Genomic DNA, 26,849 nt, shown 5'->3' with positions numbered 1-26,849 from the left:
AGTTCTTTATTCAGTAATGCTTCTTTCTCTCAACCTGCCTATCTTTAAATCTGTTTATTTGTATTTCCATCTTTCTGGACAAAGCACTTTGAAAGGGTTTAATAATAAACACCAGCATCAGGCCACCACCACAGCGACTAAGAAGAAGGTTATAGAGAAAGAGAAAGGTAACGAGAAGTGTTCAAATCACAAGGAAAAAGTGTTTTACTCCATAGGAGTAAGTAAAACAATGAGTTTCTGACTTGCATGACTCATGTATGTGTGCATTTTACAGTATGTGGACTTGTTTGCATGACCTTTTTATGAGAAGTGGAAAAATAAAAATAAAAGCTTTTCTGGGGATTTCCACATTAAATACACAAAGTTACCGAAATTAAGTAAGACTTCAAACACAGAGAGCTGAAATGAGATTTATAATTAAGATTTAATGTTAGATTGTACACATGATGGAGTGTAGACATTCATTTCATTGTAGATTTGTTTAAGATGATACATTTATTAATATTACCCAAAGCTTACTGTATTGTATATTTCTTCATTCCTTCCTAGCTTTTACTAAAACCACTTCACTCATGGCATCAACCCCGACCCTCATGGGGCAACGTGTAAACCTCCAGTCTGATCACAGGGAAGTTATTCTCCTCTTGACTACACCTGGACCTCATTCAACGGGACCACAGGGATCTTTACGCCCAGACCACCAAAATAGTTACTCTCTCCTAAGGGATTCTTCTCCCAATGAGAGGAAGGTGGCCACGGGGCCCCAGAAGCCCCCGAATATTGCCCAACACTCTGGTGAAGACAGCCAGATGAGGGCTGACGCTCTCCAGACAGAAGCAGGACACCAGGCAGTCTGAGGGAAGGACTCCAGGGGCCAGAGGGCGGTCAGACACAACCTGACGGAACCTTGCAGCTTTCTCAGTCTATATCGAGGGCCTGATTGAAGCAAAATCACCAGATGAGATACTAGTGAGGTCTCATTATATCCCATCACATGCTCATTCAGTTCTGCAGGATTCTCCAGCTTCTTTATAATAGTAATGGATGAAAATCAGACTGTTAGTATAAAGTTCCTAGTGCAGAGCTGTCATAGCAGAGACATATCATACCGTTGACACTCTAAACTTCTTTTTCCAACGTCAATATGCTTTTATCTCACTTTTCTGTTTCTATAATATTACCGGTAATAAAATATGAGCCCCAGGAAAGAGCCCAGGCATATGAGGGCATTATAGCTCTTGTTGCATTTTACTATTTTGTCTGGAGTCAGCTGATGCATTATGATACAAGTGCATATTTCTCAAGATCTATGTCTTCAGAGCATGACTGTAAACTTTCAAGACCAGTTTTTAGCCTCTGGCTCCTCTATAGCGCAAAGCAATAGAGCAGAGATTCTTTTTGCATCAATCATATAATATATTGATTTTATTGCTGATAAAGTATGGATTCTGTGCATAGTATTAACAATTCTTAGACACAAATATATGCATGCTGTTGATTTCTATGATACTCACATTATGCACAGCAGCCATTTGGTATGATATGAATAAACCTTTAGAAAAACATCTATTAAACCCTTCCTCTGACTACTGCCTGAAACCATTAAAAAAAAAAGAGAGAGAGATCCTGAAAGGAGAGGTCCTTTAGCAACATTTCACACTCATTTAAAAATGACAAACACTTCTTGATGTGTAACAGTTAAACAATCTTATTTAAAAACTGATTTTGTTCCTACTGTCGCCCCTCCAGCTTGCACACATGCTGCATGTCGACGTCCAATCCATGGCACACTTTCCCTCCTTCCAAAGAAAGCGCCTCAGCTCCCGCCGGTTAACCTCCAGGAAGTCAGAGAGGTTAGAACTGTTGAAAACCCCGCAGCCATTCATCCCCTGGCACAGAGTGGGTGTCAAGTCCACCTCTCTTTCCCTCCAAAGGACGCGAGGACAACTCAATTCAAATTTCCAACTCAAACTTTTATTTTCCTTTTAGTTGGTCAGTCATGATATTTCAGTAGGTTGCAAACCTTTAAAGACAGAAACAAATTTCACACCATCAAACACAGAACCAAAAAGTTGACATATTACCCACTTAACCATTTAAATGAATCAATCACTTAAACCTTTTTAAAGCAAATAAAGAATAACCAACATTTTAGTAAAGTTTTGTCAAGTTTTAACATTTAACAGAACATATATATTTTCTATATTTTTGCTTCACTTAAACTCAAAATGAAACATCTTAATTCAAACTCATTTGACATAAAAATGGAGTAAATGCTGCAGGCTTTCATTAACCAATCACACAGTGAGCAGTTAACATAAACTTGGCCATATCAAGAAACATTTCAAACCACCAAGAAAGCAAATAAACATTTCACCAACCATTGGCGTCTTTGGACTGAATCCATGAATGGACTTGGATCTTCTTTGTTCTTTCCTCGTGTCTTTCTCTTCTGAAGATTGTTTGGCTGACTGACTGAGCTTCCCCCAGTCCTTCCCAGGTGCTCTAAATCAGTGATCACTGATCAGGTGTCAAGCACCTCTTTGCTGCTGCTGGTGCATTCTGGGAAGTGTAGTATTTAGTTCCATGTCCTGAGATTCATCTCAACAGTGGGACCTGAACCAATGTCCAGCAGCAGCTCTCCACCCACATCACCTAAGAGAACCAAAGAATAAGTGGACGAGGAGGAGAGGTGAACCTGACACAGTTTAATTCATACACCTTAGAGACATTCTGTGGACCACCAGTGGTCTTATGGGGACATATGTTCATGTACTAGTATTTGCACAAATACCCACATGTCCACACACAGCCATACTGAGAAGAGATCCACAGTCATATCAATAGTTTTAAGCTATTCCACTGAGTAACAGGCCAAGAATCGTCAGAATGAATGCATTAGTATTGTATGCAATACTGAAAATGATTAAAGGAAATTATACCACTTTGTACATTTTACAATGGTTAGCTATTTAAACAAAACACACATATTGTTTCAATTCAATTCTTAAATCCCAAAGAATAAATTATGATATTTAATTATTTCTATTCATAATCCAAGCATCCTTCTATAGAGGATCCCTAAATTTAACACCATCATTCTACTTTCAAACAAACTCTGGCTGAAGACTATAAAAATATTTTGCTGTCTTCACATATTTGTATTTACCTGTTTCCATATCTAAGACATGTTGTCTACTGTTTAATTTTATACTTTAAGCCACGTTTAATGATCACTGCGGCTCAAAGCTGAAGTCTCCACGGCTGAATTAACAACTTGGCGAAGTGCTCACCTATACCAGCTTTTTGTCTGGATCATCTTTCACAGAAAAAGCTTTCGTCAGCTTCTCTTCTCTTGTGTACTGCTGTTAAAAAGCGTGATGAGGCTTGTGCATCTATTGTAGACTCAAATTCAAGTGAATATTTACACAGTGCAAAATGCTTTAGGGGGTCCAAAAATCTGTTTTACTTCTGGTTCCCCCTGTGGCCTGTGAAACTACATGTTTTTTTCTAGAAATTAAATCATTATTGCCAGAAATTTCCTTATTTTCTTCTTACATTTGTATCCATAGTTACACATACCAGAGCTCTATTTTTAAATACAGGAATTATTATCATTTTACATAAGTTTTGTGTAATTTAAGAAAGCAGGAAAAAATACAGTAAAAATATTCCAGATTTCGTGCAACAAAATGAGATATAAATGGAATATGACATTATTGTCATAATACTTAAAGAAACCTATGGACTGTTCATTTACAGGTAATATCTGTCATTTTACATATTGATTTTGCAATTTTAAAAAAATGAAAACTTTCACTTTCTGCAAAAATTCTGATTCTTTTTAAACAGTACACTATATGACCCCTTAATACTGTCACACGAGAATTTCTTGTATTTCTGTCTGTCAAAACCAGCCTGTGGTGGAGCGTAGTTATACTGCAGGTAGGCTGCGGGGTCAGAACCCTGATAACAAGCCGCCACTACCATCCTCTTTGACTGTGTATCCCACAGCTCAGCCAAACTTCAGTTTCAGCACTTAATCCTTTAAACGATCACTTCTCTTACTGGCGTCAACGTTTTGACTCAGCTGAAGGGCTGAAGAAAGATGAGACATCAGATGCTGCAGTGTGTAAAAGAACAATAGCCTGCTGTACTCATGTTTACTCACTGAGTGTAAAAACCTATAGATCAAGTCTGGTCAAACTGCTAACCTAGAAACATGATCATGCATATTTCTGGTTGCTTTTGAGTAATGGAGGAAAACTAGAAATAAACATATTGTATTTTAAGAAGTACTGCAGCTGTGTATGACAAACGATACATCATCTAGTTGTCTTTGCTCTCGGTGCTGTTTCTCGTCAAGACATTGAGATGACAGCGGGGATCTACACAGGAGTGTCACGTCCTGGGTAAAAAAAAGACGAACATTTTTGAAGCAAATCTGGGATCAGTCTAATTTGAAATTTGTATCAGGACTTGAACAGAGCTGTTCAGTCATGATCACACAACCTGACAGAGCTTGAGCAGTTTTGCAAAGAAGAATGGGGTAAAATCACAGTGACTCAGACTCAATGTTGTAATTGTGGCCAAAGTCTAAACACTGACTTGAAGGGAATTAATACTTATGCAATCACTTATTTTACATTTTATAGTTTTGCTTCATTGACATTACTTTATAGAAATCAGTTTTCACTTCGACATGAAAGAGTCTTTTTTGGTGGAAATTCTTGTCAAAAACGTCAAATTACATTGACCACGTGTGGTGTCTCGCCTAACCACCTGAGGGCGCTCGAGGACAGAGTGAGCAGGAAGGAGAGCAGGGTAAGAGCGCTGCTGGAATGAGGACCCTGCTAGCAGGTTTGTTCCATGCTATTCGTTGGCTTGAAATAAAGTAAAGAAATCAAGTAAGGACTGCTTGTGTTACATACCCAACATATTGGCGACGAGGATGACGGCCCTGAACCTGAGCCAGCCGGCCCCTTTTCTACAAAATGTCGGGGAACCGCCGGTCCCATTCAAAGCATGGATTCGTACTTTTGAAAACTACCTACTAGCACTGTCAGACGCTGATCTGAAGGAGGCACGTAAGAGAGCTCTACTAATACATTGTCTGGGGGCAGAAGGACAAAGACTCTTTTATACATTGACAGTAGCTGATGATAAATATGACACAGCACTGCAGGCCCTCACAGACTTTTTCACCCCAACTGTGAATGTGGTTGCGGAGCGCTACCGTTTCAGGCAACGTAGCCAGCGCCCGGGGGAAACTACGGATCAGTTTGTTGCCGCTTTGAAAGAACTGGTCACAACATGTCAGTTCGGGAACATGGAAGAAGAGATGATAAGGGACCAAATCATTGAAAAGACTAATTCAGCCCGCCTCAGGGAGCGGCTACTACTGGAAGTTCCCCTTACACTCGCCAAAGCTTTGACCATTGCGCGCCAAATTGAAACTGCGGTGGCAGAAGCTAAAGCTATGACTGTGTGCACTGGAGCAACAGACAACGCTGTCCAAGCTGTTCATCAAGGACCACAACAAAACAGAAAGTTTAAAAGAGGAAAACCTACACCACAAATATCACAAACGGGACTACAGAAATCATGCTACAGATGTGGCTCAACCCAACACACTGCAAATTTCAAAGGATGTGCTGCAAAAGAGGCACACTGCAATTCCTGCAAAAAGAAGGGGCACTTCGCCAAAGTTTGCCGAGGAAACAAGCATGTGAGTGAGGTTGACGCTGTCCCAGAAGTGACTATTTTGAATGTGAATAGTGTAGGCTCTAATGTCATAATGTGTACAGTTAAAGTAAGTACTGCAGAATCTGAGAGTCAGGATATTGAGCTAATACTAGACACAGGCTCAGCAGTATCCATCCTACCAGAATCTATGGTCACTGAGTACTTCCCTGCATCCTCCCTCACAGAACCAAAACTAAGATTGAAGGATTATGGTGGAAATTCTATTCCTGTGAAGGGTTGTCTACAAGCTAATGTGACATTTGGTGACCTAAGTGCAAACACTGTACTCTACATTGTTAAGAAAGGTTCAGCAGTCCTAGGCAGAAACCTGTTCAATGTACTAAAGATGCAAGTCGCTGGAGGAAAAGTCACTACTGATACCAATAAAACTACAGTAGCAAATGTGAAAGCTGAAGAAATAGGATGTGCCAAAGCTTTTGTCCATAAAGTTAAAGTTCGACCAGATGTACCACCAGTACAACAAAAACTACGCAGATTACCTTTCTCTGTGAGAGAAGCAGTGTCTAAAGAACTAAAGAAACTTGTGGACCAGGATGTTATAGAACCAGTGGACTCATCAGAATGGATTTCACCCATAGTAGTCACTACAAGAAAAGACAGACCTGAGCCAAGACTTTGTGTAGACTTAAGAGAACCAAATAAGTCTGTTGTCATTGATGGCTTTCCATTACCTCATATGGAGGAAATGTTTGCAGAGCTGAGAGGTGCAACACTGTTTTCCACATTGGACCTTCAGAGTGCGTACCATCAAATGCCACTACACGAGGACAGCCGTAGTTTAACAACTTTCATCACACATGACGGTTTATTCCGTTTTAAGCGGGTGCCATTCGGACTGGCATCTGCGCCCAGCTGCTTTCAACGGATGATGTCCACCATCCTCAAAGGTTTACCAGGTGTCCAATGCTACCTTGATGACATTATCGTCTCGGGAACAACGACTGAGGAGCATGACAAAAGACTCTCAGTTGTACTTCGTCGTATACATGAAGCTGGACTTAAACTAAATCACAGAAAATGCAACTTCAGGCAAACAGAACTATCTTTCTTAGGGCACACAGTATCAGGTAAAGGATTACAGCCTGATGCCTCACATGTGACTGCAGTCTCTCAAGCTCCTCCTCCTACAGACCTGCCCAAGTTGAGGTCGTTTCTTGGACTCACATCCTGGTATTCTAAATTCATACCAGGATATGCCGCTGTTGTCGAGCCACTTCGAGCGCTGTTACGGGGAGCAGACACATTCACATGGACACCAGAAGCCCAAGAGAGTTTTGAGACTGTAAAAAAGCTCATAGTGAACAGTCCTGCACTTTCTCTGTTTAACCCAGAACTACCTACTTTGGTCACTACAGATGCATCAGATTACGGACTTGGAGCAGTACTCACCCAGATTCATAAAGATGGATCAGAAAAATCAGTTGCTTTTGCATCCCGTACACTCACCCAGGCGGAGAGGAAATACTCTACTGTTGAAAAGGAGGCCCTGGGGTGTGTGTGGGCAACGGAAAGATGGAGAACGTATTTGTGGGGGAGACATTTCACATTACGTACTGATCACAGCCCTCTCACCACACTTCTCGCATCAAAAGGACAAGGACGAGCAGGTATGCGGATAGCCAGATGGTCCTCTAGACTGTTATCATTCAACTATGATATTCAGTATAAACCGGGACGAGAAAACGTGACTGCAGACTGTTTGTCTCGACTCCCACTGCCAAGCTCAGAACCAACTTCAGAGGAGGACACAGAGGTTGCACTTACCTCTACATTGACGGCCATTTCTGACTCTGCTTTTAAAGCTGCTTGTATTGCATGTCCTGTACAGACAAAACTGCGTGAACTGCTTACTTCCAAATGGCCAAAGTCAGGAAAAAACTTAACGCCTGATATCCAACCATTTCACAAGTTGCGACATGAACTTTCCCTACAAAATGACTTAATCGTGCGTGGCACGCACAGACTAGTGGTACCTGACAGTCTTCAACCAAAAATGATTTCACTGGCACATGACACTCATCAGGGTATTGTGAGAACTAAGCAGAGACTCAGAGAAGCATATTGGTGGCCAAAAATGGATGTACAAGTCGAAGCAGCCATCAAAGCATGTATTACATGCCAGTCACACGACAAGTCCGCAGTCACACACAATACTCCTCTACAACCTGTGCCATATCCAGATGGAGCTTGGGAAAAGGTAGCCATTGATGTGGTGGGGCCTTTTGATAGAGCACCTATAGACTGTCGTTTTGCAATAACACTTATTGACTACTACAGTAAGTGGCCAGAACTAACCTTTGTCCCACAGGTTACCTCAAGAACTGTTATCCAGTTTTTATCTGCAGTCTTCAGCAGGGAAGGTGACCCCAAGGAGCTAGTCTCGGACAATGGTTCCCAGTTCGTGTCCCAAGAGTTTGAATCATTTCTCTGTGACAGAGGCATCATACACAGGAAATCTTCAGTTTATTATCCGAGAGCTAATGGTGAGATTGAGCGCTTCAATCGCAGCCTTAAAGACACTCTGCAGACAGCCGTGCTCGAAGGAAGACCCTGGAAGGAGTTTATGAGGGAATTTCTACATGTCTATCGTGCAACTCCTCACTCTACAACCCAATGTTCGCCTGCTGAACTGTTACATGGTCGACCCATGCGCACAAAACTGAACGTGGCTGGACGTCCACTGACCACCAATAAAACACAGTCATCAGAACAGGTGGCTCGCAGAGTGAGTGAAATGCAAAAGAAGAGCAAAGAGTACACGGATAGAAAGCGAGGAGCAACAGCAGTGTCTTTCAAATGTGGATCATATGTCCGGGTCAGAAAACCTGGCATTATTCCTAAAACCCAGAGCAAGTTTTCCAAACCACTCAGAGTAATGGAGCAAAAAGGACAGTATACTTACCTGCTGTCAGACGGAAGATCCTGGAACGCATCTTACCTTGCGCCTGCTTCATGTCCGGAGAAGGGTAGTAATGGTCAACTACCGCCACTGGACTTTGTGAACACACCACCAACACCACCAGTGACACCTACACCCTCGACCAGACCAGTCAGGCTCAGACGATTGCCTGAGTGGACTAAAGACTTTGTGCGTTGAACAAAACGAATAGTTAACTGCTCAGGATAATGTTAGAAACTTATAGACTGCAAAGTTACTGTTACTTTATTCATGTTCTTTATGCAGACTTTAAGAAGGGTTCACTGATTTTATGAACATTAGAGCATGAGTTAAGTTCATTTCTAAATACTAATGCCAGTTACGAATAACATTTGTAATTCATTCACCTTCACAGCTAAAATGTTCATATAGATATAATGGTGGCTTAATTAAGGGGGATATGTGGTGTCTCGCCTAACCACCTGAGGGCGCTCGAGGACAGAGTGAGCAGGAAGGAGAGCAGGGTAAGAGCGCTGCTGGAATGAGGACCCTGCTAGCAGGTTTGTTCCATGCTATTCGTTGGCTTGAAATAAAGTAAAGAAATCAAGTAAGGACTGCTTGTGTTACATACCCAACACCACGTTGAAAAACAACTAAAGAGGACAACTTCCAAGTGAGGGGGGTGAATACTTTTTATAGGCACTGTATGTTGTGAATTGGCGCTTGAATGAAATTGTTTTCAGTTGAAGAGTTCACATCTTGATGAGATGAAATATGTGAAAAATGGCTGTGTGTCTCTGTGTGTGTGCGTGCGCGTGTGTTTCAGCAGAAATGTGTCCAAACAGCAGCTTCAGTCCAAATCGCCACCTTTTCCTGCAAATGCAGCTCATCTGTCGAGTGCAGCTTGGTTTAAAGGTGCCAGTTCAGTTTCATGTTGGTGCAGAGAAGCGAGACGACAGATTTTCTACTGCAACTGTTTGAAAACTTAACGTGTCAGCTGGTTTAATTTTTCAGTCAGGAAGCCAGAGATTCAATGCGGAAGATAAACACCGTGCAGTTGTGTGAGTGAGTGCGCGGGCGTGTGCGTGCGTAAAGCGCGTAAAAGCCCGAGCCACGCCACCAGCACACAGGGGTTCCCCTTCCCGACAACGCGCACGAAGCTCGGAGGCTGGCAGAGGCGTTTTTTACGCGTTAAAGCTCGGTCAAGGAAGTGCTGCAGAAGATCTACTGGATATATAAACTTAAACCTGGCGGCGTTTGAAGTTTCTGAAAGTGAAATGACCAGATTTGGAGGTTAAAGCGAGGCGCGTTTACGCCTCACGTCGTGCGCTCTCACGACGAATTTAGCTCTCCAATGCCCAAGGAGTGCAGGAGAAAGACCTCCAAGGACTTCGGGCTCTCTGGAATAAATGAGGGGTCTCGTCTAGAGCGAAAAGCAGCCGGGAAGTCTTCCCAGATTTGCGATGAGCTCATTCAGAAAGCTGCTCAAATCGCGCCGCCTGTGATGGATGCGCCCCGGGTACCGCAGGTCACCATCACCCCGGAGGGAGGCGGCTCATCCCGGGAGATGCAGCAGGAGGACTGGGATGATGCGGTGGACGGTACCCTGCGCAGGAAACTGTCCAACTCGTCCATCTCTTCCACTGGGTCCTCTGCTGTGGAGTCCGAGGATGATTTACTCAGCGACAATGAGAGCAAAAGCAAAGGCATCATCACTTTGGAGCATCTGGTGGACGCTGGAGAAGTGAGTAAACTGCAGATGAGGATGTAATTAATGATGAAAAGCATTTAAAGTGGCTCTTGTGACTGAGTTTCTACTGGTCAGTTACAGTTTGATGTTGTAGAATGTGGAAAATACTTCAAAACAATCTGTATCCAAATTCTCAGTCTTATAACGTCTAAATCCACAACAGCAAAAAAAAAAAAAAAAAAAAAAAAAATCTGGAGCTTCCAGGGGATAACATTTTTCAAATTGCCATCTTGACCTCCTGCGTGTCTTTGCAAATGTGCTATCACACAATTACAGTAAAGAGCTGGTGATTAAAAAAGAGGAGACAGTGAAGCGCAGCGGCACATAAACAGTCAGCAAACAGCCTCCAAACAGAAGCCCACAGGGGGCTGCAGAGAAGAGGCAATTACACAGTGATAACAGTCTGCCTTCAAAGTTTGTTTAGTTGATTTGCAAGTGGCATAAACATGTCTTATAAGTGAGTCTTCCAGTAAAATAAATTCTCATGAGAAACTTAGTCACTTCTACACTGCGTAAGTTATTTTCGGATCTGTTCTGACATAAAGGATGTGAGTTCTGGGGAATTTCACTGGTGAGGTGTTCTGTTTCCCTTGCTATTAAATTTAATTAACAGCAAGACTGGAAAAAAAATGCTTTGACAGCCTCGGAGAGCCTTGCCAGAGAGTGCAGGATAATCTTCAGGAAATTTGATTGTCCCCATTGAAATGATATTATCTCTCCTCGTGTTTAATGCGTTATCAAAGCCTCTCACATCACCTTAATGATCCCAGGCGCTGTATAAACGAACATGAAGAAGCTGCTGACCTTTGTGGAAACTGCTGGATTGCTGCTGTCAAAGTTCAGTTTTGTTTTGCTTATTGCTTTTCATCTCTAACGCCACATGGGACATCTTGATGAAAAAAATACAACCCCTTTCCTGGTGTTCTTACGGCATCTTGAATACCAGTCAGTATCTTTTTTTTTTTCTGCACAGTGGATAACACATGCACAAGCAATGCTCCCAAATGAATGTTTTGCATGTTGCGTGTGACATCAGAAAGTCATTGAATTGGATGTTTTGGAACTGTAAGTCCTGACCTTTAACACTGCACGTCCTTCCCTCAGCACACAACACGGTGCTGAAGGATCGGCCTTTAGTTCAATAGGCGCCGAGGGTGGAAATTTATTTGCCTTTGACATTCTTGGCTGATAAAGCTTCACTTGTGGCTGTCGAGTCTCAGTCCCTGCATGTACATGGAAGCCGTGCTGCCATTCAGAAGCACACGCTCTGATATCTAGATTGAGGTAAGTTTAGGTTCAGCTAGAACAGTTTTGCAGCCTCTGCCATTATCTCTTTATGCGAGTTGTAGGGAAGTTGAGTGTGAGTCACCTCTGTGTTTCTGCACTCTAGTCAACAACATAATCTGCGTTTTGTCCACGCTGTCACCACTTTAAACTCTGACTGTCAATGGGAGTGCATTTGTGTGTTTTATGGTCCGGCCACTTCTCTTTGCCTTCCCCATACAAGGTCTGTAGCTGTCACTTTCTTTTAAACAGACTGAATACACATTGCCTGTTGGGCCTGTGTGTGTGACAGAGAGTGTTTCCATCACACTGTCCGATCCACCGAGGCTCCCCATGAAGGTTTTCCCAAATAAAAGCCCATTGTAGCTGTTTTGTGGCTGATTAAGCTATTTTAAATAAAATGGAAATATCTCGGCCATGTCACCTTTGAAAACAGCCAGTTCTGCTCCTTCAGCCCACACAAACACACCCACACAAAGACACACAGAAAACACAGCGCAGGCTAACGTGTCATTGTGTAATAATGCTTTTCTGGTCAGTATCCAGTTTTAGACTTGGCCTTTGACATTTAACAAAGAAACCACTTCAGGAAGTCAGAAACACTTGTACGTCACACTTTGGCCTTTGTTATTGTGCGTTTTATTTCAGATGCTGCGTATTACAGATGAATTCCTAGCAGGCCACATAGAGATGTTTTTGGACAGCACGGATTGAGAGCAGACTGGCATGCGGACAAACAGGCTCCTCGCTGCAACAAGATTCATTTGATGATATTTCAGTGGTTTGCCGTCAATTATCAAATCAAGATGGCGAAGCTGCTTCATGTGGAAGCCGTGACTTTTGATAGTTGGCCAGTAAAGGCTGGCTGAGTCACATCAAGTTCGATTTCGGCTGTCTGACTTTTACCAGGGTTGTTATTGACTACTGCTTTCAGATCAACATGGTGTTGAGTCAGCGTCTCACATACGCTCACAGGTTTGGTGTTGCAAAGTAAAACCTGATGGAGCAGAAGACCAGTATACTGAATCAATCAACCACAAAGCAAATGTTAAGCAAGGATCCTATGGACTTGAAGGAGTAAATAAGCTTTATGTGTTGTAGTTCATAATAATACATTACTTTTACTCTTAATTATGATAAAGTCATTTAAGTGTTTCCCTTTTTTTCCACTTTTGACTTCTATTCTGATACATTATTAGAGACATTTTTTTACTTTTTCACTGCACAACATATATAACTATAGTTACTAGTCAATTTGAAAATCTGGATTTTACATTAAAACACAACCAGGTATGAAAATACAATACATTGTTAAGATTTAACTGGTGTTTCCCAGCCTTTTTAGCTGATGATTCCTCTTAAATGTCTATGAGTTGATGGCAGTTCAACACCCAATGTGGAAAAACTAATAAATATTTCATCAAAAGGAGGACATTTTAGAGAAAACCCCAAATAATAAGGACACATTGGTGTAGGAAGATATTGTATTTTTCTCTCCCTCATGATGAAAACCACTAGTTGCTCTACTTCGAACTAAAGCTATTAGCTCTACTTCAACTAGACATTGATGCACGGATGCATCATTACCAACAATCTTTTAGGTCACAGAGGTTTGCTAACTTTGCAATGGGTACTTTTGAAATAGATTTTAGGTATCATACTTTTGATACTTTCGCTTAAGTGGAGATTTGAAGGATCTTTAACTGTAGCAGCATGTTTACATTGTTGTATTGGTGCTTAAGTAAAGGACCAGAATGCGTTTTCCACATTCGGCATTAAGTGAGCTTTTGATACACTTTGCTCTTTCAAACACAAACATAAAGTAAGCAGACATGTTTTGTCAAGCCCTGACATGAGAGTGAGGCCAGTATTATTCCAAGTGTTATCAGTGCAAACTCTTGTGGTCTCTGTAATCAAGGCCAGTACAGGGTGAATAACATGAAGTTTCAATGTCAGATTTTGTGGAAAATATCAATATTATTCAAAGAGCTGTATGTTCATTATGTTTACATCAAAACTCAGATTTATTCCCTCTTTGTCCACTGTATTTAAATCAAAAGGCATTTTAGTTACAGTCACTGACCATCCGTTAACATGCTGAAAACGCTCGTAAGTAATTAATCACAGTAGTATCCAACTACATTAACTAGCGAGGTGATAAATATGAAAACCTGCAGCAATAAAATAAATGTTTGTGGAAGTCTAACGCCTCCTCAGTGCCATATTATCAGTAAACAAGCTGCGCTATGTGAAGCATATCACCTGACATTTAGGACGCTGCTAAGAGAGGATGGTGAATTCGGAGACACTGAAGCATGAGCTGAGTGTTTCACTGACATGACTTTCATTTCCTATTTCATTAAGAACACCCCTGATTTAAATCAGACGCTCAAATGCAGGATCTAAAACAAATACTGATCTTCCTTTAGAATACCTGAAAATGACTTTATCTGGTTTCTTTTGACCTCTAATGATACTTGAGATGATCACAGAGAAATACACATATGAGGTCTATGTGGAGGACGAAAGAATAAAACAGGCGGCTCCTTCTAAGTGTGAAGTGTTACCGTGTCTCTGTGAAATATGCAAGCTGTTGCTGTGTTTTTCTGTGTGCGTGTGGTGTGACAGAAGGAGAATGAAGGACAAAAGTGAGGCAACCAAACAGGAAAATGACTGCAGAGAAATTTCACTCTTTAATCACATAATTTCATTTGTTCCTGATTTTGTGCAGACTCTGATTTAGCCATTTGACACCAAAAGCATGAAACGTTACAAACAAGTGAGTGGGAGTTGAGAGGCCAAAAACAACAGCAGTATGAGCCTGAATGTTTTTCTGCGAGACTTTTCGATTTTCTAGTAATTATTTGGTTGATGTGACAAGAAATGTTGCATTCTGCATGCTTTATTCAGTGTGATGTCCTGTTTAAATATAAAACACTCACTTTTGCTGTAGAATCATAAAATATATTTACATGTGAATTCATGTTTGTGATGCTAAATAGAAGATTTTGGAGGACTCATTTTACGTCTGTGAATCAGAACTGCAAGCCCATCACCACAACAAGCTGGAGATGCTGAACGCAGATATGAGTTTCCACAGAAATGGCATTTAACTGACCTAGATTGGAGGTTTCTCGCAATGGAAAACCAAAAGCCTGGCATCAGATTTACTGGGAAGAACTGCTTATGTGATCAGATTTCTGCTCAGATAGTATAGAGCTGACCAAGGCCGGTTTACAGCACTTCTTCCTGTTATCAGAGCATTTATGTGATCAAGGGCACACAGAAAGAACCACAAACCTGAAACAATGCTTGACTTCAGTATGTTTTGAATGAATATTTTGTTGATGATGAATGTATGTTTTTTTTTTTTTTTTTTTTTTTTTTTTAATTTCTGCATGTGTTCACCAGAGCAAACCGTGGTGGAAGCTAAAGACAATTGTCCACTGGCCCTTCAGTGCTACCCAGAGAAGAAGACTGAACTGGGTTCAGCTGGCCGGACATAAAGGTGCGACATGTTCAGATCATATCACATACAGTTCAGAACATCACATGTGGCACAATCACAACACTGACAGGGATTAAGGGCGCTTGCAATGCCTACAAAAAGCATTTATTCCCCTTGGAAGTGTTCACTTTTTGTTTCTTTTTAACACTGAGTTGTGGTCAGCATAATTTGTCTTTTTTCCACAAAAAATTACCCCCAAAAAAGAACTCCAAGCAAATCCTGTAATGTCAAAATAAAAACTGATTTCTACAAATTAATGTCAATTTAAAGATTGCATAAACATTCACCCCCTTTAAAGTGACTGACCTAATTCAACACAGGTGTAGACAGTTGGTTCTAGAAGTCACATAGTTAGGAAAATTGCAATCATCTGAGTGCAGTGGATGTGTATAAAGACACCTACATCTGGTCAGTCAGGTTTTGTCAGCCCTGCACATCTTTACACTGCAGCTACACCTCATTCTTCTTTAGAAAACTGCTCAAGTATTGTCTGCTTTCATAGGGGCCAGTCAAGTCTAACCACAAATTTTCAATTTGATTAAGGTCTGGACTCTGAATCAACCACTCTGGAACATTTACCTTGTTGTCATTAAGTGACTGTAGTGTAGCTAGTTAGTTAGCTGTATACTTTGGGTCAATGTCTTGCTGAAAAACAAATCTTCTCTCAAGTCGAGGTTCTCTTGCAGACTGCATTAGGTGGTTCTCCAGGATTTCCTTATACTTTGCTGCATTCAGTTTACCTTTACAAGCTTTCCAGGTCCTGCTACCAGGATGTATCCCCACATCATGATGTTGCCACCACCATGCTCCATGGTGGGCATGAAATGTTTGTGATGATGTGCAGTGTTTGGTGTCTGCCAAACTTAGTGTCTAAAAAGCTTCATTTTGAATCAAAGAACCTTTCTTCTCATTTGAATTTGGAATCTCCCACATGACTTGTGGTGAACTCCAGTAGAGATTTTTTAAACAGTAGCAGTGGTTGCCGCTCTCCCCTAAAGATTCGACTGTTGAAGAACCCAGGCACCAGGAATATGATGTCGGGATAGTCTCAACCATATCAGAACCCGAAACCTTGTTACTAGTTCAGAGGAATCATAGGTGTCTTGGCGGTCTCCCTCACTAGTCTCTGTCTTGCACGGTCGCTCTTTGAGGTTGGTCCTCTGTAGACAGATTTCGTATGCGTCATATTTCTTTCATTTCTTTATGATGTATTTAACTGTACCCCAGGATATTCAGTGACTTGGACATTTTCTTGTATCATCCTCTGACTTGTGCTTTTCAATAACCTTTTCGTGGAGTTGCTTGGAGTGTTCTTTTGTCATTCAGTTTATATCACAATCCCTTTAGACACATTCACAGCAACCAGATGATCTCCATTTCACCAATTGTGTGGCTTCAAAGCGTAATTGGTTGCACCTGTATGGAAGTCAAGGAGTTACTCTAAAGAGGGTTAATACTTCTAAAATCACTTTTTTATGTTCTTAATTAATTGATGTTACTTTGTTGAAGTCTGTTTTCACTTTGACATCAAAATAATATCTTATCTAAAAGCCTAAATACATTGACCATGATTCAAGGTTGAAAAGCATTAAAAGGGGAACACTTCAAGGGAGGTGAATACTTTTTGTTGGTGCTGTACGGAAGAAAGATGCTTGCTGTCCTGAATAATTAAAGTTAGGCCTGTTTTTTCCTTTAACACTGCAAAAGACTCAACCAATCAGTTTGAAAGAAAGATCATGGTCTAGCTACATGTCAATGAAACTCTGTGACACACTCCCCCGTTTCACAATATCTCTCAAATTCAATTCATACAGGTACATTACTTCACAGTCGAACAATGCATTCCTGAAATCCATTTTTATCTCATCTCAGGCAACTTCAAAGCAGCAGATGAGGGCACCATTCTGAAAAAGTTCTCAGAGAACGAGGTGCAGTGTTTTGAGAAGCTGCAGGATGATGCACTGCGCCCATTTGTGCCTGGATACCACGGTGTTGTGGAAAAAGATGGAGAGTCTTTCCTCCATATGACTGACCTGCTGACAAACTTTGACCTTCCTAATGTTATGGACTGCAAGATGGGAGTGAGGTAAGGAAGTAGGAGTTTATTTACTTTTATTTCATATTTGTGTATTCATATAATTTCTCTTCACATAGATATTGTTCACACTCACATTTTACCTTAGAAAAAGAGCAAAAATTATTCTTTTTACATTATTTCTACCAAGTTTTCAGTCTAAAATGAAAGTGTCATATTCGTTCCTTGTTTATTTATGGCTTTGTGCTTGTCTTCTGTCGAATTTAATGAGAAAAGTGGAGATGAGTGATGAGAACGTGCAGCCTAAAGCGGTTTTGCTCTACAAGGGAACACCTGTTGTAACTGCAGGCTGTGAGCTTGGCTTCCTGCCACAGCGGGTGGGGGTGCTTCACTTCACTGTATCATGCGCACGGCACCAGTACATACACGTACGCAAATACAGGCACATACGTATACGCATGAATGTGTACATGAACATGTTGCTGCATGCACAGACATGCAGGAACGGACACTCAACCCTCTGAGACCTTTATTTCCGGCTGAACAAGCAAGTGCATACACAAACTTCCAGACACTGAATCAAACACAGGCACACATGCACTAAACTTACAGAGTTGACAGCACGCATGAACCTGTAGTTTTTTTTTGTATTTTGTCTGTGTTTTCATTTGTCTATACTTTTAAGGCTGCTCATACATATACACACACACATAATCACACACATCAGGGTGTCCCTGGAGACTCCCCTCTTTCAAAAACACTCTGAACCGCAAAGCTGCAAAACCGCTAACTTGCACAAACACACACTCAGACTTTCACACAGTCAAGTGCTGCACACTGGAGTCTCCTCTCAGCTTCCCTCTTTGGTGTGGAGGAAGTGTGGCTCATAAACTGAAACTGAAATTCACATCTGTTTGCACATAAATGTCTCATCTGAATAAGCCAAATGTGTGCATGAGAGAACACCATTAGAAAATAGTGGCAATCCCATTAGCACAGCAAAAGAAAGATAACTATGTGAAGATGAACATTGGCTATGTTGACTATATATCTTCCATCTTGCACAATATACGCACAACTATTGCTGTGTATTGGCATGCAGACAACAGTTTAAAATGTTTTAAAATAGCACAGTATTTTCCCCTTACTGTTAAAGGACGTACTTGGAAGAAGAGCTTGTTCGGGCGAGGGAACGGCCCAAACAGAGGGAGGACCTGTACAAGAAAATGGTGGAGGTAGACAGTGAAGGGCCCACTCCGCAGGAACATGCCCAGAGAGGAGTCACCAAGCCCAGATACATGCAGTGGAGGGAGACCATGAGCTCCACCAACACCCTGGGCTTCAGGATAGAGGGGATCAAGGTAATGATGTGCTATGTGGATTTGATTAACATGCCATTAACAGGATATTTGCAGTGTGAAGTCAAGGGAGGCTGGCTTATGACTGGGTGATTTCTGTGGTGAATCATGCAGCTAAACGAGGTGCGAAATGAGTAGAATCATCCAAGTGTATAATTACATGAGGAGCATGTGTGTTGGACTTGATATTTCTATAACAACGGGTTACGTGACTGTATTAAATAAAAAGATTTTCTTTTGGGAGACTAAAACACAGAGTTAGCTCCAAACTGCAGTTGTCCTCAGCTCTGTTGAGCATGTCAGCTTTTGTCAGCTCTTCCTTTTGGCTGCCTGCAACCTTACTGTTCTGATTCACTGTCACCACTCGCATCAGCTTTTTTTGGCTGTAACAAGCATCTTTTTTTCTTTTATTTTTTTTACTGGGGGAACTTTGATAGGCCAACTGCGATTGCCCAGCAACACCAGAGAAACAAAGATTGTAACCGGCTGATGGCTGTAGTGAGGCATTTAGCAGTGAAAGAGTTAAATATTCCTTTGGTAGGAAAACAGAGCAAAATTAAACAATAAAGAAAATGAATACTGAACCTATGTTGCAAAAACATGACTCCAAATGAATGATTATGTTACTCCATATCTGTTGGATTATCAAACAGGCAAAAGTTTGCTAACACAGACTCCATTATATTGGAAGATAGATAGATAGATAGATAGATAGATAGATAGATAGATAGATAGATAGATAGATAGATAGATAGATAGATAGATAGATAGATAGATAGATAGATAGATAGATAGATAGATAGATAGATAGATAGATAGATAGATAGAACATAAGATGCTTAAAATGCTGGTATTTATAGAAATGTACAATAAGGTGCAAATTGGTGGTATTTTCAATAAAAAAAGTACCATAGGGTAATACTGTGATGTCCCCAGAATATCTGGCTTTCCCTGAACTGAAGGAGCAGCATGTCTACTCAGAGCTCCACCTGGATTTCAAAACTTGTCACCCAATCTTGGAAAAACAAGCCCACTTACCCTGCAGAGAAACTTCATTTTAGCTGTGTGTATTCACAGTCTTTAGTCATTAAACAAGGTTCATGACCGTATATGATGGATGATGGTAGGAATGTAAACTGGCTGGTAAATCAAGAGCTTTGTGTTACAGTACAGAATGGATGGATGAATGGATATAGGTGCAGTTTGATCACAGGTATACAGTCTGGTCATTTCTTTGACATATGCTGCAGAATTTCAAAATACATGATGAAGTATTCTATATGTTATGAGCGTAGTGGCTTGGTTTATAGTCTTTTTATTGTGAGATATTCTTACTGAGCTCCTTTCTTCTCTGTAGAAGGATGATGGTACATGTCGAACTGACTTCAAGAAGACCAGATCAAAGCAGGATGTCATCCAGGTGTTCAAGGACTTTGTCGAAGGGAACGTCACCATCATAGTACGTGGCGGCTTCTGCGCGCGCACACACGCACGCACACACACACACACACACATAGTATATCCATTCATGTAGGGTCGGATGCAGAACATACTGTTGTGTGTATGTACACAAAAGAATGTTGCAGGCATTACCTGGGAGACTTCATCAGCTGGAAGCACACCAGCTGAGTAAGCTCTCACATCCGTGTCCAATGTTTGGACAGGGGTAAATTGTTTTGCAGACTCAGTCCTTACATTTGAAAAAGGTCGTTGTCTGTCAAATAACAAATGTAAACGGCCTCCAAGAGCAAACCGCTGATTAATTCCTACTGAAAGATGCAAAGTAAATATTCACTCTGTAATGCTGTTTGAGTTTCCTATCACAGTGGAGGCCCTCTGACTACGACCTGCCATGTTTTGACTGTCTATGTATTCAGATTAAATTGATGTTTCGCCCTTTACTATTTTGTTTTGAAACACAGACGTCTTATTTGAGCAGACTGACAGAGATCCGGCAAGCCCTGAAGACCTCGGAGTTCTTCAAGCGACACGAGGTGATGACTGATCCACAGTACAGTAAAGATGAGTGACAAGTTAAAGGGAAACAATGCTGCACAGTAGTACATTTTTGCTCCCGGAACTTGACATGAAACTCCGCTTGAGGGATGTAACACCACATTTCCAAAATAAATGCTCTTACCCATTTTTCTGATGAAGTGGTGGAGAGTGTTGTGGTGACACACTGGTCCCACAACAAGCAGTTAACACCAGACATCATTCTGCTGGATTTGACTTTTAACTGAATGTTATTTATCACTATTAAAACTGGATGGGGTTGCACTAGGAGCAGATGAAGCTGCTGAATGTTTCTATTTCTTTCAGCTGTTTTATTTGCTGATCCTATTACTGCTGACTATACAGATTTTTTTTTCATTGTTTGTTTCCCTTTCAAGTCAACCATCTGTGTGTATCTATTGTTGGATGTACAGAAGCAGTAGAAATACAACTAAACGCTAAAATTAAACCCTCCTTTTTCCCCCCAGGTCATTGGCAGTTCTCTGCTCTTCATCCATGACCACAAAGGCAGTGCACAAGTGTGGATTATTGACTTTGGCAAGACCACAGTGCTACCAGAGGGCCAGACGTTAAACCATGACATTCCCTGGCAGGAGGGCAACAGGGAGGATGGTTACCTGTGGGGGCTGGAAAACCTCATCCACACCTTGGAGTCTGTAAGCAGTGAAGTCACCAGCAAAGAAACCTGTTGCTCAGTTACCAAAGAAAACAGCCAACCTACAGAAACCTATGGCCAGTGACCTTTAACGGACACCACAGGGAGAACTTTAGGTGGTTTCATAAATGCTGAATTGCTTTGGGTGATCTGCAAGCACAGAAATGCTACACCAAAGATCATTTTGTGTAGCCCAAGAGAAGCATCGGTACACCAGTACTCCCAGCCTCGGGCTTTCACCATTTAAGTGACCATATTCAGTACTGACACTGACACAAAACACATGAACAGCAGTGAGAGGCAGAGCATTTGCCACTTGTTTCTGAATGATTGAGCAAACACTGACACTAATTCAACTTCCTACAAACTGAACAGAAGTGAAAGTGTAGGGATTCTGCATGTAAGTTTCAGAGACAGGATGTTACATGTGAAAGAAGTGTTCATAAAATCCTTTTTAAATCAAGGCGAGAATGTGCGAACACAACTTTCCAACTCAGGTCTCACTTTACATCGTCTCCTGTAACCATCAGCCTCGAGTGTAACATGAAATTCTGTTCAGTAGGAAACTCAGACTGAGTCACAGACTTCACAGTCACATTACTACATTATAACACATCTCCAGTATAGCACTGTATACTGATCACCTTTCTGTCAAACTAGCTTTTATTGTATTGCATCTTATTTGCTTTTTATTAATTGATTTTATTCTTTTAATCAAACATGTCATTTTAGATTTTCCCTGTGCTGTTGCAAGCCCCGATGTTGCACTCTTTGTTATAGCATACTATTCGGTGTGGGCCATTGTAAGAGTTTAGAATACGATGAGTGTTGTGCAAATGAAATGAATGAACATATCTGTGAAATTAAAATGGAGATGCACTGTTTCTTCAGTAGTTAAATCTTTACATTTCAAGTCATCTTTAAAATCCTTCACATTTTGTGTCACTGGGACAAAACTGTGTGAAACTGACCAAACTCGCCCAAACGACATCGACATATGTGGATTTATTTGGGGTACAGTTAGGTTAGATGAAAGACAGTGTATTTGCATAGAATGTCTTCGCACTTTTGTTTGAGGAATCCTCAGCTACAGAAAAAAAACTGAAAAAAGATCTAAATCGGTGTGAATTTAATTGCACCAGGACTTAAGAAATATACACTATAACTAGAACGAGGGTCATTTCCCCCCTCTATGTAAAAATATTTAACAGTGATCAGAATTTCTAAATGGCACAATCTTTAGAAAACTATGAGCTTTTTGGTAAGTTACCTTTTCTTAGAGATGTTGTTCTCAAGTGCACAGTTGAGCAACTAAAATAAAGACATATCAGCAGGCTTGAGCATAAAACATACAGCAAGCGCATAGGATTTTCAGATAAATGTACCTACTTAATCAACATATTCAAAAACATACTATTACCATGTGTAGGCTCCAAATAAAACAACATCAACTACTGCACTGGTTAAATAAGAATAACCTGAAAACATAAATACCGAATAGAGATTTCCACATTTTTAAATCTGAGTATTCATATAAGACTGAGATAACTGCAGCAACTTGTTTGGTATTTCAAAGCTGAATACCTCCCCCTGCTGAGTAAATGTAGGTACTACCAGCACTACATCGATCAATGCAGGGTAGTAGTATCTAATGGCAGTGATAGACTACAAGTACAGTTTCATCATAAACAAAAAGAATACAAATGTCCAAAAAAAAAAAACAGCTACAAATGCAATGGGTTAGTCCAGTGTAGGGAAGCGAATACAAAAATAGTAAATATTTTACCAGCTGCTCATCATATTCTATACGTTGAAACATTTATAAGACCGCCTGCAGACCAAGTAAATATTGGGACATCGGGGAAGAGACTAAATCCAAAACAAGTCAAATCAAGACTTACATAGTGTGCCACAATAATTCCAACATTCAGCTAAAGATTTCAAGTGACAAGTAGTACAGGAACAGTTCAACATTTTAGGCAACATTTCTTGTTGGAAGAGACATTTGATACCACTCATGTCTAATGTAAACCTGTATTCTGTTAGTTTAGCACAAAGACTGAAAACAGGAAGCAGTTAGCTGGTCTCTGTCCAGTGGTAACACGATGCACCTACGAGTGCTCTACAGCTTTAGTAATTTTGACATGTTAGAAAATACATGAAATACATATTATTGCAGTAGTTTTGAGGGAATTTTGTAAGGTTTTCACATTATATGGGGGTGAAAGTGAATCAGAGTCACTTTAAGGTAGCAGCTAGAACTAGAGGGTCCTAAAGCAAGTATATACACACGGACAATATTGTTGGTACCCCTCGTTTAATGAAAGAAAAACCCACAATGGTCACAGAAATAATGTGAATCTGACAAAAGTAATAATAAATAAAAATTCTATGAAAATTAACCAATGAAAATCAGAAATTGCTTTTGAACCGTGGTTTAACAGAATTATTTTAAAAATAAACTCATGAAACAGGCCTGGACAAAAATGATGGTACCCCTAGAAAAGACTGAAAATAATGTGACCATAGGGACATGTTCAATCAAGGTGTGTCCTCTAATTAGCATCACAGGTGTCTACAAACTTGTAATCAGTCAGTCAGCCTATTTATAGGGTTACAGTAGTCACTGTGCTGTTTGGTGACATGGTGTGTACCACACTAAACATGGACCAGAGGAAGCAAAGGAGAGAGTTGTCTCAGGAGATCAGAAAGAAAATTATAGACAAGCATGTTAAAGGTAAAGGCTATAAGACCATCTCCAAGCAGCTTGATGTTCCTGTGACTACAGTTGTACATATTATTCAGAAATTTAAGATCAATGGGACTGTAGCCAACCTCCCTGGACGTGGCCACAGGAGGAAAACCGATGATAAATGGAAGAGATGGATAATATGAACGGTAACAAAAGAGCCCAGAACAACCTCTAAAGACATTAAAGGTGAACTCCAAGGACAAGATACATCAGTGTCAGATCACACCATCCGTCGTTTGAGCCAAAGTGGACTTCATGGGAGACGACCAAGGAGGACACCATTGTTGAAAACAAATCATAAAAAAGCCAGACTGGAATTTGCCAAACTGCATGTTGACAAGCCACAAAGCTTCTGGGAGAATGTCCTATGGACAGATGAGACAAAACTGGAACTTTTCTGCAAGGCACATCAGCTCTATGTTCACAGACGCAAAAATGAAGCATATGAAGAAAAGAACACTGTCCCTACTGTGAAACATGGAGGAGGTTCTGTTATGTTCTGGGGCTGCTTTGCTGCATCTGGTACAGGGTGTCTTGAATCTGTGCAGGGTACTATGAAATCTCATGACTATCAAGGTATTCTAGAGAGAAATGTGCTGCCCAGTGTCAGAAAGCTTGGTCTCAGTCACAGGTCATGGGTCTTGCAACATGATAATGATCCAAAACACACAGCTAAAAACACCCAAGAATGGCTAAGAGGAAAACATTGGACTATTCTGAAGTGGACTTCTATGAGCCCTGATCTAAATCCTATTGAACATCTGTGGAAGGAGCTGAAACATGCCAAACCTGAGACAACTGGAGCAGTCTGCTAATGAGGAGTGGACCAGAATACCTGCTGAGAGGTGCAGAAGTATCATTGACAGTTACAGAAATGGTTTGATTGCGGTGAATGTCTCAAAAGGTTGTGCAACAAAATATTAAGTTAAGGGTACCATAATTTTTGTCCAGGCCTGTTGCATGAGTTTATTTTTAAAAATAATTCTGTTGAACCACAGTTCAAAAGCAATGTCTGATTTTCACTGGTTAATTTTCATAGAATTTTTATTTATTGTTACTTCTGTCAGATTCAAATTATTTCTGTGACCATTGTGGGTTTTTCTTTCATTAACCGAGGGGTACCAACAATTTTGTCCACGAGTGTAATTATAAATTAAACACTTATAATTCCATAATACTGTCTAATGGCACCGAAAGAAGGTAAACCTACTTTATTGAAGCTTATGCTTCTTTCGCACTGTTGAAATGAATACTTCTCTTCCCAATGCCTCAACATTTTTGGCCTATTTTGGTCACACTGAATACTACAAATTCCACTATAATTCTGCCAAAGCTTTCATTAAACAAATACGGCCAAAAAACAAAAAGTAGCTAAAAATTAAAAAAAGGAGTCCATCTACAGCAGTTATTTCTGGTAACCATCACCAGCAGAGTGGACAAAGATTCAGTGTTCAGCTACCAGTTTACCAGTAGCCCAGGACAGGGCTCTGAGTCCAGCTTTAGCTCTTTGTGTCACAGTGCAGAGGAGTGTTTGTGTAAATGTGAGTGTTCCCGTGTGTTTTCCAGCATACCAAGAACTGTAATATCTTGATTTTGTGGTTCTTTGACCGTGGTGGGCCATGCTTTTGTCCTAGAAATCCAGAGCTTGAGTTTCAGTTCGTTAGAAAAGGGACTCAGGTGACATTTTTATATGAATTGAAATTCCTGTTCCAGTGAGCTGTTTCTTAGATTGGGGTAACGCTGAGGTCTTCAGACAGAGAAAAGCCCGAGTCGCGGTCGCGTGTGGGTTTCTCAGCTTTGGTATGTCTCCTCACGTCCTCGTGTCCGTAGCTGGCGTGACGCTTCAGCAGCAGCTTGGGCATACAAGATGAGGAGCTATGGAGGCCTAATGCCAGCGCCAGACTAGTCCCTGAGGAGACACTCTGGGCGGAGCTGGTGGTTGTGATGGCTTCTGGAGCTTTGGGCATAACCAAGGGCAGATTCTCTGCCTCGTAGCTTTGCTCATCATAGGCATAGTTGACGTTGCCACAGGGGAAACTCTGGAGTTTAACCAGGTCTATACTCGCTTTTGTGGCTACACCTGCCGGGGTCTTATGGGAGGACATACTTGTCGCAGCTGCGGCCTGGCAGGAAGGAGACGGAGTCGATGAAGTGCAGGGGTTCGAAGGGCTGAGGTAGGCGCTGCTGCTGGTGTCACACCCAGCCTCGTTGCTCTCTGAAGTTGGGTTGCAGGTCTGTGTGTTGGAGGAGGAGCTCGAGAGTGGCATGGACTGAGTGTGAGCCAGTGTTTTCTTCCCCCTGAAGTTTTCCAAGACCCATGAGCCATATGTGGGGTTCCAAAGGTTCTTTGTCTTGTTCTTCAGCCTCTGGCTCCCTGAGGAGGAGCTGTTTCTGGAGCAAGGTTGGTGATGAGGAGGTTCAGGATGGAGCCAGTTGCTTCCGACTGACGAACCGGGTGCAGGAACAGGCTCAGCCCAGGACGGCTCCAGTGCCTCGCGACATGATGCCACTTCATGGTGGACAGGTTGGGTTCTCTGCAGGAGCAGACGTGGCTTGGTGGGTTGTGGGGTGTGAGGGGTGGGACCCAGACCAATGGAGGAGAGACCGAACTGGGAGGGCAAATCTTGGGAAACAGGGTGTGACACCAAGAGTGGAGTGAGGCTGGTGGAGGTGGGGTCACTAGGCCGGATCACTGTGCCGCCATCGTCTTCTGTGTTAGGGCCATATTCAACAGGTAAGGGTGTGTTGATCACATCTGGATCCTGATGAAGAGCAGTGAGTCAGGCACATAAGCAAGCAAGCAAGCAAATTAGTGAAAGAATACATTTTTCAAAACGCACAAATATG

At 41.3% G+C, this 26,849-nt stretch overlaps 2 protein-coding genes and 1 pseudogene across 3 annotated transcripts in view; 1 reads left to right on the top strand and 2 right to left on the bottom strand.

Moving 5' to 3' along the window:
- Window positions 1–535: 535 nt before the first annotated feature.
- LOC129347748 (phenylethanolamine N-methyltransferase-like) lies at window positions 536–1,985 on the bottom strand (annotated as a pseudogene).
- Window positions 1,986–9,689: 7,704 nt separating this feature from the next.
- itpka (inositol-trisphosphate 3-kinase A) lies at window positions 9,690–22,134 on the top strand. The gene is made up of 7 exons (XM_023291489.3): window positions 9,690–10,388; window positions 15,090–15,186; window positions 17,059–17,272; window positions 18,378–18,582; window positions 19,937–20,038; window positions 20,502–20,573; window positions 21,063–22,134. The coding sequence occupies exons 1-7, from the start codon at window positions 9,999–10,001 to the stop codon at window positions 21,333–21,335; spliced, it is 1,353 nt and encodes a 450-aa protein (XP_023147257.1). The 5' UTR covers window positions 9,690–9,998; the 3' UTR covers window positions 21,336–22,134.
- A 106-nt stretch (window positions 22,135–22,240) lies between these two features.
- Window positions 22,241–26,849, bottom strand: part of ltk (leukocyte receptor tyrosine kinase) — a 61,180-nt gene continuing 56,571 nt past the window's right edge. For both annotated transcript variants that reach the window (XM_035957781.2, XM_023291486.3), the window contains exon 29: window positions 22,241–26,764. In XM_035957781.2, the coding sequence (XP_035813674.2) occupies window positions 25,727–26,764 (1,038 nt within the window). In that variant the 3' untranslated portion in view covers window positions 22,241–25,726. The remainder of the gene's footprint in view (window positions 26,765–26,849) is intronic.

Source organism: Amphiprion ocellaris, chromosome 20 (assembly GCF_022539595.1).
Source record: "Amphiprion ocellaris isolate individual 3 ecotype Okinawa chromosome 20, ASM2253959v1, whole genome shotgun sequence".
In the NCBI taxonomy this organism is placed as follows: Eukaryota; Metazoa; Chordata; class Actinopteri; family Pomacentridae; genus Amphiprion; species Amphiprion ocellaris.
Note: the sequence above shows the minus strand (reverse complement) of the source record. Positions and strands in the feature narration are given on the sequence as shown.